At 35.7% G+C, this 13,972-nt stretch overlaps 1 protein-coding gene across 3 annotated transcripts in view; it reads right to left on the reverse strand.

Annotated features, from left to right (window-relative positions):
* Positions 1-1,157: 1,157 nt before the first annotated feature.
* Positions 1,158-13,972, reverse strand: part of DGCR8 (DGCR8 microprocessor complex subunit) — a 33,539-nt gene continuing 20,724 nt past the window's right edge. For all 3 annotated transcript variants that reach the window (XM_067539824.1, XM_067539825.1, XM_067539827.1), the window contains 7 exons: positions 11,652-11,750; positions 9,785-9,867; positions 7,052-7,152; positions 6,375-6,481; positions 6,017-6,144; positions 5,445-5,558; positions 1,158-5,102 (listed from right to left, as the gene is read on the reverse strand). In XM_067539824.1, the coding sequence (XP_067395925.1) occupies positions 5,019-5,102; positions 5,445-5,558; positions 6,017-6,144; positions 6,375-6,481; positions 7,052-7,152; positions 9,785-9,867; positions 11,652-11,750 (716 nt within the window). In that variant the 3' untranslated portion in view covers positions 1,158-5,018. The remainder of the gene's footprint in view (positions 5,103-5,444; positions 5,559-6,016; positions 6,145-6,374; positions 6,482-7,051; positions 7,153-9,784; positions 9,868-11,651; positions 11,751-13,972) is intronic.

Below are 13,972 nucleotides of genomic sequence, written 5' to 3' on the forward strand. Positions count from 1 at the left end.
TGGAATAAGTTACCAAAATAATTGAAATAGGCATGATTTTAAAATATTGTGTGGAATTTAGTTTTTTGGCACAGAATTCTCCCACAAGTAGTAGGTGCTTTTGGCAAGTGGAACAAGTTGACCTGACCAGCTAATAGCTGCTTCATGTTACCTTTTAGTCAAAGTTCACTACAACTCACGGTAAAATATCACTGTCTAAATACTTTGTGAAATTCTACCAACTTTAATGAGGCCAGGATTTCACTGCTGGAGTATTGAACACTTGTTGCATTAGCTGCACTGTCAGAATGAATGTGCTGTCTCCCCCTCACAGAATTAATTCCCTCCATTAATGCACAGGGGCTCAAGCTCGGTGACTGGGGACTCACAGCAGTACACTTATTTATATTTCCATAGCATCTACGAGCCCCCTGTTGTGGATCAGGACTCTGGTAATGCTAAGCATAGTATTGTTCCTATGAATTTAAGTAAAGCTCAATGGTGATTTTTTTTTTTTTTAAAAGAGTTAATGCCTTTGACTCACTTACTGAAAATAGCTTGATTAAAACTTCAAATACAGTAACTCCTCTATATGCTAAACAAGCCATTCAAAGCACATCCACACAGGTAGTGTTAAGTCCAGAATGTAAGAAATGGGAACATATCAGTAAAGTTCAGTAACTTAGTAGAAATAGTTTGTCAAATGAGAAATCAGTTCAGAAGTTGATAAATCAATCCAATACAGCAATTTATCCTAAAGTTTATATGTTCGCTACTGAAGTAGTTTTATACACTTAGATACAGAATAGAAGAGGGAATGGAGTTATTTATGTAGGGACAGGATTTCAGGTAGCATGGAACTTCTCTATTAATATGTAAAGGGAGAAAAACTAAACCCCCATCTCTGATTTGGGATCTTATCCTGATTGGGAACTTATCAGTGTGCTTGGCTAAAGGGTTTCATATTTATGAAAAGAAAGAGTGTAGTTTTACCATGCAAAGGTAAGTTGAAGTATTACACCTGTTAATAGATGGTAAGATGGACATATTTTGTAACAAAAATATAGATTTCAGTTCTACCTACATTTCAAAATGACCAGATGGGAGACAGCTAAAGCAAAGGGTTCCACTCAAAACAGATAGCTACAATGCCACAATATTAGTCAAACAAATCAGCATTTTTCTAATGTAATATCAAACTTTATTGCTTAAAACTAATTGTCTGAAAAAATACACATGTAGTACTCAAAGACCAAAACACACAAGCTTATATGATTGTGCAGAAAAAAAAAGCAAGCAGAGGCTCAGTGAAAATGAGGCTTTATAGTTGTACCAATTTACCACTGGCATCAAGCAACTGCACTCAATAAAATTCATACAGCAACCATTGTTATCTACTTGGGCACATAAGAATGCATTATTCACTTTTCCTTTCTCAAATACACATCAGAATACTGTTCACCATTTATTTTGTTGAGAATGGCATTAGTTCTTGCACTTTTTCTTTGATACTTACTAAAATAATTCCCACAGCAAGTTTGACAAGGAATTACCTTCCTGAACTTTGCCCCAGAACCAAAATATAGTGCATATGTAGGATGTAATCACACTTTTAAAGAAAGAATACTTAGATGTTACAAGTGTGCATTGTATGTAAAAGCCTAATAGTATCATATGAAAGTGGGAGTTTACATACAACAGCAAGAGTTTTTATGCATAACTACTTCATCTCTTGTTTAATAAATATTTAAAGCTGAATGACTTGTTTAAATAGGTAGCATTTGACTTTCACTGGAAATCACAGTAATTTTTCATTCAGTACCATAAAGATTTGAATGCACACTATTTTAACCCTTAAAGTCAATACACCACACTTCTGTCAAGAAGCACATAAGCAAAGCAAAAAAGGTCTAATTCCCAAAAGATGGAACAGTTCTTAATACACTCCATCCACATAAAATACCCATCTTTCCTAGGATAAGGAACAAAGATCAGTGACAAAAGCAGTAGTTTTGCTTTATGCATTCAAATAATCAAGATCTAAACCTTTACAGCTGGTTACCTAGAAAACACACAAGAGTTACAAGACAAATTTAGGGTACATGTTGAATCACACCTTAGTGTTCATGCAGAAGCTGAAATTAATGCAATGTTCTATCCTCTATTACAGCAGCTCATGCTTATGTGCAAATGCAAGACTGTTACACTCCAAACAATAGTAAACATTAAAACACAAGAATACTTCACAATGACAAAACAGCAGTTAAGTTGTTTGTTCCAGCAGTTATTGCGCTTTATTTTCTGGACAACTCTCCAGTTAAAGGCTGCAGCAGGGTCTAATACCATCCTTTTTTAGAATGCATAATATGTGTGAGGCTTTGGTTCACAATGAAATATCTAGATGTTTTATTTAAGGGCAATGGTCACCTTATAATTCAGATAGTGGCAGACTGAGGTAAGACTAAAGCAAAATGCTCAATACAACAATCCTCTTAGAATGCAATAAAAGCACATTTCTAAATGAGGCATCCATGGATAACCTGCAGGTAGCCTGCAAAATAGTGACATTCTGATTTCAGACAAAAAGATCCACAGGGGTGATTTGTCTTTTACAGTATTGTCCGAGGACAGATTCTTCTGCTAGAAAAACACACAAACTGAAATAACACCTACTTAACGTAGTAATACATTGAGGCAACGAAGATAAGCCCTGTCAGAGTCAGAGGGAAGCAGCAACTACTGCTTGTAAGTACTGCACCAATGTTATACACCTGTCAAACAGATTAAAGCTATACAAAAAAGGAGAGTACTTTTTATATAGGTCACTTTTAAAAATAATAGTTTAGGTATCATTTTCCACCTACCCTTATCCTGTACTGAATACAGAATTATGATTCACAGAACTCAAAAGTTGAATATAATAATGAAGATTAGGTGAGTTCATATTTGCAGAGACCTCTGAGCATATCACTTATAACAAACAGAATGCAAATACAGAAACAGATGAGACTGATCCCAAATAATCTCAAATATCGGAAATAAATGACAGAAGTTTAGCTTGGGATCAAAAATTTCCAATTCCCAAAATAGCAGAACTGATATTAAAGGTGGTCTGACAATACTAATGCCAAAATTGTTGAAATCCAGTAGGCAAAGTCATTATACTGGAGTATGCTATATTCACAATTCAAGAATGACGACTTCCAGCCAAGTACCAGACCTGCAGCATTTATAAGGATTAAGGACTGTATCTCTTTCCCTCCAATGATTTTGGGAGTGTAAAATATAGCAGTACTACTATCAACTCTTGGATAAGTCATTTGACCCCTACCACCAAACTCACTTCTTGCCTTGCCCCCTGCTTGTAAGCACAAAATACTTCCCCTCCCCCCCGTTTGAGAAATGTACTGCATTAGCCAATAAAAGTAAAGACCCTAAATAAAGGGGAAAAACACTACAACCAAAAATATTTCTGTGCATAATTAACTTAAAGCCTCAGTAGATACAATCTTAAAAAACTATCAGTACTCATATTTCAAAAATGTTTGCATATTCATGACCTTTTTCATCTTAATCCACTATTAAGATCTTATTCTAGTCTTTTTTCTATGCTGTATCCCAAATCCACATTCTAACTTCCATTGCAGAAGTTACGTTTTTCTTTGAATGCTAAAAAAATAATTTTAAAAAGGAAAAAAAACCAGTAACAACTTTAAAATGTAAAGTAGCTGCAATCAGTTATTTTAGCATTCCCAGAGACAAGGGTCAGAGAGACTTTAAATAAAAAAAACCTTTCATTTAAATAAAAAGTTATCTGAGACTTAACTGAACAAGTACCATATGGCCCAACATAAAACAAAATTACTATACTGCAGGGGAGTAAGGGTGGAACTTCTTTAAACAATGCACTGGCAATATACTTTCAGAACACCTATCAACTATCTTCAGTTATATTTCTCCTTCAAACTCTGAAGATAGCCTCTCAAATGGCAAGGTTACTTACAGTTTATACCAAATTTGCAGTGCTTCCCAACCTTTTCTCTGTTGTGTCACACCTTGAGCTCCAGGGGCTCTTCCTGGCTTGGGGGGGACGGGGGGGGGGGGCAAAAGGGGGGGGCACGGCAGCGGCTTGGGAAGGGAAAGGAAGACAGACTGATCTCTGATTGGTTGCTCCACTCTTGGAAGAGGCGGGGCAGTGAAACAGCCAGCATGTCAGAAGGCAGCACCCCCCTTGTTCTCACATGTAGTTTTGCAACAAATTCCATTGCAGGAGTGCCACAGCACTCTGGTTGGGAAACAATGAAAGAGGGCCAAATATTTTCCCTTCCACTTCGTTTGTAAACAAGCATAACTTTTCCTCTAAAATAAAGCCCCTACAATTTGGTATATCCAAACTTGTTGCTCTTAACACTACCAGGTACACGTGTTCTTTTCAAGTAAAAAACAAAAAATCTGCATACTGTGATCTCAAAAAAACTTAGCCTGGCGGTACACAAAATAAAAACAGCATTACTGGCCTAATCCTATGTCACTAGGAACATTGCTCATCACTTTTTCATGTATCTGTCAAAGTGTCTTATCAGTGCATATTATTATGTGCTGAAATGCAACAAAACTTTTCACAAAAATAGTTTTAGGCATGTTCATACAAGAGTGTGTATATATAAAAATTCATATTATATATATAATCAGCTTCAACCTGTACATAGATTTTCTGAAGTTGATCCTTAAAACACATCCATTCAAGATAAGATGGATGACTTTCAAGGAAAAAGTGCTCGCTTAAATGTATCCTGTGTGAACATGCCTGTCTTCTGTGCATTTGCCCAAGTAGAGATCTTTATGATCAATCATTTAAACATACATATCTCAGAGGTAAAAAAAAGTAATATTGCCCTGATGATGCAAAAGAACAATGTTTAACTGAAGCATCTTGGATTGTAAAGTTATCTTGCATTCTGCAGCAAATAGATTCTTAAATAATGGTTGAAAGTGTAGTTTCTCCATTTGTTATTGCTCCCCACTTGTAAGTTTTCTGGTCACACATCAACAGTACACAAAGGTTCACTACCAGGCTGAGCTGATTCTACTATTGTCATCTTGGGTTTCTTTCGAGTTTCCTCCTTTAAAGAAACAAAAGTAAACAAAAAAATCCCAAGGTTAAAACAAGGTTTAAAAAAACCTGTGAAACTAACTGGTTCTAGTGCCAAACAACACACAATTAAGTTTGACTTGATTAATTCAAATCAAATGATGCAAATGACTACTTTAAAGTCATGATGAAAAAATCTGATTGCTACAACAGAATCTCATTAAAGAAACAAATTCCAATTTTGAGTGTCTGGCCTTCACTAAGGCATTGTAGAAACAGATTCAGAACACTAAAAATAACTAACGGTTCTGTGTTCTGGCCCTACAACACAATTTTAATATGTATTTTTATAAAGTCTACAGTATATTCTCACCCTTTCTTGTGCCAATTTTTTCATTTCTTCCTGTAACTTGTTCAGGATGTGTAGATTTGGCTTGTTCTTTTTGGCATACTGCTGAAGTTCTATCACACTTTTATCAGAGGTTTCCTGCACAATAGTACCGTAAGTAGTAGCAGAAAAAAAATCAAGTCTCTTGTATATTTTTAAAAAATAGTCACACCTCACAATTTAAGCAGAGTAGTTCCCCCCCCCCTTTAAGCAATAAAGAACTTGAAACTAGTCAGCTGTGTATTAATTGCTAAAAATTGGTTTTACCATTTTACCCTACAACAAACAAGTGACCTTGAGAAAATTCTGCATCTCTAAAAGGAGAGCACTGATCTTACATCTTGACAATAGCAGGTATCAATTCAGACAGTAGAATATCCTTGAGAGTTATCAATATAGAGAAGTAACGTATAGTGAATAACAGTGTTAAGGCTAAAAAGCTATGCCAAGAAAGGAAAAGGAATGAGGAGCTTTTGTTTTTAACTGCTCAGTATCACAAGAGAAAAAGCAACTTTTTCCAGAATAGATTACAAAAGCAACCACAAAATCATGTTTACCTGTTTGACCATCTTGCTACTCTCTCTACCATACATACGCAATAAAGAGCCCCAGTTTTTCACATGTGGGTGCAGTAGCTGTAGGATTTTCTGAGATGCTAGTTGTTTCCCAACTCTCTTGTTCTTACCTGTACAAATGAATCAACACACAAACATCACACCAGAACATTATATATGGGTGTACATAAAAACTACGTTTAGGGATATATTCCTAATACTGTTCAAGATTTATGCACTGAAGGGTAGAATAAGCATGTACCAACAAAATACTCATGCTAGATAAGTGTTGAGAAGGGCAGGAAAAAAGGAAAAATAATTAAGCAAGCACGGTGGAAGTAAGATCAAGAACAATACTTACACCAGCCTCGCACTGTGTGCTTGCCACAAGTCATAACATATTCACTCTTCTGATTTTTACCAGGAATAACTTCAAACTTGATAGATGTGTCACCCATTCCATGGTTTCTTAAGCACAAAAACTCAATATAATTAAGGTCAACCAAGTAAGTTGCATAGAAAAGACCAACTGAACTGAACAATGTGAGGTCAACATAATTTTATCTGGACTTAAACTATAGTAAAATGTCAATTAAAAATTAAGCATGTGAACAGGGAGTCTCATTTTCTGGGCCAATAACTTGACTGTACTGCTTTGCAAAATCATTATTACTGCCTCTCAAGTGACAGAAAAAAATACATACAAAATTCTAAGGACCAGTTCCTACCCTGACAACAGGGGGAGCAGCAATACCAGACATGGAGCAAGGCACAACACTATACTATATACACTAGTGTAAGCCATAGCTAAATAGCAGTTCATGTCTCCTTAGGGTCACAGTAGGTGGAGTAAGTGGGCCGTCACACTGGTATTCACAAGTGCTGGAAAGGTATATTGTCCTGCTGATGCCACGATAGGAGTAGATGGGGAAGAAAGGTATAAAGGTACTCTTGTACCTTCTTGTCTTTAGTGCACCTAACAAACAGCAGAATTTAACCCCAAGTAACATTTTTAGCACTGTAATTATGTGATCCTACCTTTTAAGGCACTCATGGAGAATCTGATATGGAGACAATAGTCCAGCTTTACTGGTCAGTTCATATACCCGTGAATCCTCAATACTGATATGGTTAAAATACTACAAAAGAATTGAGAGATGTTCTTTAGCTACTGGTCAAACAAGCACAATACTGAAAGTGTCCTATTTCTCAATTTCTTCTACGTTTACATTTTTAAACAAATTAAGTTATTTTTATCACAGAGCATCTTAATGCAGATCTAGCATGTAGTTTATCGAATTAATGTGTTGGCCCTATTTTAGCATGCAAAACTATAGACCATTTCCTTCACACTCCAATATAGGATGAGAAAGATTTACTTGTTCCTCTAGTGTATATAAGAAAGGGCTTCTGACCTTATTCTTTTAAATTTCCCCATTCTCACACAATAAGATGTAATTCTCAGTTTTACTTGTTGGTATTTCATACCTAATGAAAACATGGTTGGTTACCTAATACAATGAAACTCTCAATTGTGATTTAATTCTTTCATATTACATTAAAATAATCTTTGAGCTGTCTCCCCTAGTAAAATAAAAGCTTCTTTGTTCCCATACTTATTACTTCAATCTTGTCTCAGTTTCTCTTCCTAATTAGCCTGTCCTGTTTAGGTTTTTCAGTGCAGAAACAAAAAGGTTGAGTGATGATTGTTCTTTAATTTCTACTCATGATTGACTGTATATTTTGTTGAAAGTACTAAATTAGGCACAATGAAAATACTATTTTTAATTTCTGATACTTTCTAATAGCCCTGGTGTCATTCCCCCAAATCATCTTTCTAGTACTTTCCGAGATTTAAGGTTTGTAGCCTAAAGTTTCATCTTGCAGATTTCAGAATTACTAGCCTCTTACAGGGAAGCGCTATTATTATGAAAGCTTATATTATATGAACAAGTCCAGAAGCATAGTTCAAGAGAACTCCAGCAAAGTGTTCCTTTCTAGTGTGAATCTTGGTCTTATTTTAAATCAGTATCTGTCTCTAACTATTTCAAGATCAAACACAAATTTTATAGGGATAATTTAAGAATAATGAGCTCAATTCCTCCAGCACTGATATGGCAGATTAGAACAGTGACTCCCAAACACATTAGCTGGCTCTCCATCTCTACAGATGTTTGCAACGAAGAGCACAGATGCCTGCAGAAACTGCTAGAAACAAGGACAAGAGCGAAAAGAAGCCAGCCTCAGGGACCGAAACCACTAGCATGTGAGGAATATGCAGAAAACACAAGGCAATCCAACAATGTCTAGTGAAGCAATGGAGGACCAGGTGGCTGGGAAGTATATGCAAGTGACAGAAGACCCAGGAAAGAGAGAAAGAGCCAGGGGAAAGAAAAAAAATTATGAGGGATAATGAATTAAGAGCAAAATTAGACAGTGATTAAACTTTGATCACATCAAAAAGATGCAACAAAGTGATATTAAAATATTTAATGTAAACAGTTGTTGTAGTTGCCATAAGGATGTTATGCAATCATGACCAAAAAAAGCCACATGACAATATCTCTATCAAGCAATGATCAACAATGAAAAAGTCTGGAAACTCCTGGTATAGATAACCCACAAGAAGTCACTTTCAGTGCATGTACTGGTTAAAACAGCCACATCTAAATAGTGATCTATCTCTAAGTTTCTATTAAGAGATTTTATGTACATTTTTATTTGTGCTGCTGCTTGCACTACCATGAGCTAGGCTTGAACCCCATGGATAAATGGAAGAGTTAATGGACAAAATAGGCTTGGCAACTGAAGTCTGGTCCTTTTCTGAAGTTTCTACATGTTTTATTTGTCCATTGCGCTTTTCAGCAACTCTAGACATTAATATGTTTGACTTTTCACATAACTATCATTTTCACAAATCATCAAGAGCACAAGGAAAAAATATAAGTACCCACTTCTCCATGACAAATCCCAATCAGATCCAAGTTATCAGTTTCTGCAGAATTTAAGTTTTCATTGACACTTCCAAATGTGAAACAAATTTAAGTGGATTCAGTGTTGTCTTATGAAGTCAGCAAACTAATGGCTTCAATTTGCCATTTTGCTTTTGCTTGGCTTTGCTCAAAGCCACTGACTAAAATTAACCACAATCTGAATAAATTTCATGTCTGCTATTCAGAGACCTGTGTACAGCAGTGAAATGGTCAAGTATGTCAGCTTCATGATGCTGCTCAGGAAATTTATGAGCAACACCAGAGACAGCACTAAAGTTATTCACAGGTAATGGAAGTCTCACAAAATGGAGACTGAGGAAGGGGATGAGTAGTGGAGACCTGCCTCCTCATCTTGCATCAACCAGGAGAGGCTGGTCAGAGGAATAAAGCTGCCAAGCTTATCCTTTTCAACAGCTGAAGCAGATTTGGGGTGGACTTCTTCTTTCATATCAGTTGTAATAAATTTTGATCAGAGATCCCTTTTTTCCCCTCACCAAGCAGGTTCTAGAGACAATGCCATAGGAGAAGTCTGCATTTCCCACAAGGATATTGATGCTGGACCTTGCTATAGAGAAGCCCAGACCTTCTTTTATATCACTTTTTGGCTACTAGGTTGTTACTATAAATTTCAAGCCTTCCTTTAAACTAAAATCTCCATCTGAATGGGAGACTGATTGCTACTACTGTGTAGTTAGCATCCATAAACCCTCTGCCTTTTTGGGGTCTAATGCTTTTTAAATGAAGGTATTTTATATCAGTAGGTCAAGTTAATTTATACCTCAAGTTCTTCACTGTCTTTGGGCTTTTCTTCAGAGGTCTGTTTAACAAAGTCAGGAATGAGGATTTCCAGTGTAGCGCGAGCTGTGGGAAATGATTTAATGTCTTAGTTATGTTTATTGCATACAAAGATTCTACAAAAGCATGTTCATGACAAGGAAACATCACTTCTTTTTATAATGAAAGATTCTCAGAACTCCAGAGAGGTAGCCGTGTTAGTCTGTATACAGCAAAAACAACGAGAGTTCTGTAGCACTTTAAAGACTGAAATTAAATTTGTTAGTCTTTAAAGTGCTACAGAACTCTCGTTATTCTCAGAGCTGCAGCTCACAGATAGGTAAACTACTTTCTGCTTTATAATAAAGCTTGGCAGAATTGGATTTTGTTTTATAATTTTGATAGATAAAACACAAACAAATATTTTCAATTTCTCAATTTAAATTTCCACAGCTGTCAGAAATGATGGGGGGCTCAGAAAAATTGTCAATATCATGTCAAAATATACAAAGTAAATATCCTTAAATCAAACTCTGAAGTTCTTAAGCAGCATTTTTCTTACGTTGGCTATCTATAAATTTTGATCATCGATGGAATTTTTTTTCATTGGTTTGCTCACGTACGGTGAAACTGACATTTACCAATAAAAATCTAATTCCTCCAAGCCTATATGTAGCGCACAATTTATTAATGTACAAAAAGTAGTCTCAACATTCAGAAACAATGTATTTAAAGCTTACTAAGTCAACACTGAGACTCATCACTATTAAGCTGTACACTCACCCATAAAAAACTGCTTCTGGCAAAAGCCTGAGTCACAAGAGTGATTAAGTCAAATTTTCAAAAGTGCTTAAGTTCCTATTTCAAAAGTGACATAGAAGCACAAGTTCCACTGACAGTCAATAGGACTAAGGCCAGGTCAACACTTAAAAGCTTTGCCAGTAACACTATGTTGGTTAGAAGTATGATGCTTTTATAGCTATGTGAAAACCCAAGTATAGATGCAGTTATACCATTAAAAAAGGGCTTTTGCAAGCATAGCTTATTTCATTAGCCAAACAAGTCTAAACTATATCAGCAAAAGCATATTTTGCTGGTATAAGTGCATCTGCACTAGGAGGATTTGGTTGGTATAGCTCTAGTAAAGCTGGCAAGGTTTTAAAGTGTAGCCAAGGCCTTAGGTTCCTAAATCACTTAGGCACTTCTGAAAATATTATACTTTGTCTTTATGCTAATCCCTGAAGTCAGAGTTTGAAAGCAGCAGGCCTCCAAAACATTCAAATCTAGGGAGGAGTACAAAGTTCTAAGATATCCAAGCCCCAGATCATGCAGAGATTTATTACAGAACAGAGTCAACATCTTAAACAACTGAAAGTAAATAAGGAGCAAATGGTAGTCTTTGGAAACTGGAGTAATAATTTCCATATGGCTTACACTACCCAAGCAAGACTGCTTTATTACCAAGCAAAGAGATCAAAATGACCAGAGAATTTCACAGAAGGACAAGAATTACGTAATTATATTTTACCTTTCACATTTATGTGACCTTAAATCTCAGCAAATCTTATTGCTTTTCTAGAAAAAATTACTTCATATCTGCTTATTAAAGATAAAAGATTATTATTTATGTTAGTGTCTGAAATTTCTCCAGGATTTCTATATCCCACAGTCAGTTGCTTGAGACAGGAGTCACTGTAAATTTAATAGTGTTCCCCAGATCAATTGTTATAAAAAAAATGTACACAAATACATCTCTGACTTGAATATTGAAAAGCTTAATTTAATCCTACTTGTTGTTAACTAATCATCTCCAAAGCAGAGATGCAAGCATAGCAATGCAACAGCTGGTATTTAGCAAGTATGTACGTTACCAGCTTTATTCTTGGCGAGTTTTTTGCTGCTTGCAGTTCCTGCCCCATAAGTCACTCCATCGATAATCACTGAGGCTCCAAAAGGCTCACTTGGGTTCTCTTAAAATGGGGGAAAGAAAAGTTTTTCAAAATTCCAATCTTTTAAATATAAACACACATTAAAAATATCATCAAGAATATGAGAATGCCCCATACTTAGAGATTCGTTCTCTTTCATTTGAACCTCAAGAGATCTGAAAAATAACTTCTTCCTCTACAGAATAAAAATCACTGTTCATCTATTTATATGCAAACACATGCATCTTTCCTCAGAAAGGACATCTCAACCATGAAATCACCACTATCTCATGTACTTATACTGAATTTAAGTACTGTGATTGTACTACATTCTGAGCATCTTTTTTTAAAAAAGTTTCTAACATTCAGGTTTTAATTCCATACAAAATTTCGGAGCCACCTATACAGAGTTCTAACACAAAAACTAAGCATTTTATAGTGAGCATAGTATCAAAGTGCTTTTTCGAAGAACTAGAGCTCCCAAATTGTAAAACTAAGGTCTGTAAAACAATTCCACTTTTTAGTCATTAACTGCATGCTGAATATCAGATTTTAAATTTTATAACTGATACCAAAATACAAATCCAATAAGATTACCACAATGGGTCTGAGAAGAAAAGGGTCTTATTTAAAAAAAACACATGATCTAGCAGCTGAATGCCTTGTTTATGTGCCCACCACACATGCTGGACTGGCATGAGTTCTCCATAATAGAGCTGATGAAATGGATAAAAGCAGAGGCAATAAATGCCTATGTATGCCTTTGGGTAAGGCAGACTGGAGTGTGGCTGGATGAGGCAAGGAAAACCTGGCAGATATCTGTAGAAGAGGTAGATGGTTTTGGCATAATAAACTATGATCTGCTAATTATTTGCCATTTTTAGGTTGCCTTTGTTAGATCATGTAATTTAACTCATTTATCTCTAAGGTTGAATCCTAAAGACAATTGTCCCCCTGGATCTTTATCCAACTAGGATCCTATCCGGGAGGCAGATAAACTCAGCAGGAAGTTTAAAGATTCAGCCAGGAGCTATTAGGATATGGTCTACCACCTTGGGGTAATTTGATTCTTTTTCCATCTATTTATTTAGATTTAAAACTATAAAATAAGATGCCCACGCAAAAAAATGCTCTTGGCGCTCCAATAACATCACTAATTAATTCTACAATATAATGAAATCCCAGCAGTTTTGAAATAATAATTCCAATAGGAACTCAGCCAGCCAGCCATCTACAGAATTCATTCCATCCCTTAATCATTTTGGGAAGCATGTAGTTCATCTTTACACTCTTTCTATTATTAGCTGGATTGAAACTACATTCTATAACTAACCAACTTTATTTTTGTCCTATCCATATTGGAACAAACAAAATTATAATTCCAGCAATATCCTGAAGAATTAACAGCCACTAGGTATAGATCCATTTACCACATAACAGTGGCCATTTTCAGTATCCATTCACATATTTTCAGAAGTCAGTTTCTATGTATACAATTCTAATGTTACCTGATTTATGGAGGAACCCCATGCCATACTGACAGGAATTATATGGATCAATTTCAACATGAAATGCAAGAGTTATAATGAGGATATCTGAACTTTGACTGGCCAAAGTCAGTCTAATTTTTGTGAGAAATAAAGTTCAAATTAATTCAAGTTACTTTCTAAAGCTACCCAAGCACGAGAGAGAGTAGTTAAGGATACATCTACACAGGGATAAAAAACCCACAGCTGGCTAGGGTCAGTTGATTCAGGCTCACAGGGCTCAGACTGTGGACTGAAAAATTGCCCAAATGTCTACACAGCAGTTTTTCAGCCCAGCCTGAGCTCCAAGAGCCTGAGTCAGCTGACCTAGACCAGCCACAATCATTCCGCAGGTTTTTTATTCCTGTCCAGATATACCCTAAGAAGCATTTCCTAATTAAAAGATCTATATTAACTTTAATATAAGGACATTTTGAAAACAATGTGTTTATTTTTAAAAGTATTCTTTTAGCAGTAATCAGTTCAATACTGCATGACATGCTATTCAACGGACTCCAAATCAAATCTTCTGGGTACTAAGTGACATGAGTAAAATAATCAAACACTAACTATCCTTATGACTAACACTGTCATACTGTAAAGTTAAGATTACCACATTTCAATGGTGTTTCCTTTTAGATGGAAGTCAAATTAATAGATTACCTACATCAGTTTTTATTTCAGAGTATTTTTCCAGCTCAGAGTTGCATAGTAACACTGCTTTTGTAGTGTGCACAG

Source organism: Emydura macquarii, unplaced genomic scaffold (genome assembly GCF_026122565.2).
Source record: "Emydura macquarii macquarii isolate MOO-44397 ecotype Brisbane River unplaced genomic scaffold, CSIRO-AGI_Emac_v2 contig_554, whole genome shotgun sequence".
NCBI classification, from domain to species: Eukaryota; Metazoa; Chordata; order Testudines; family Chelidae; genus Emydura; species Emydura macquarii.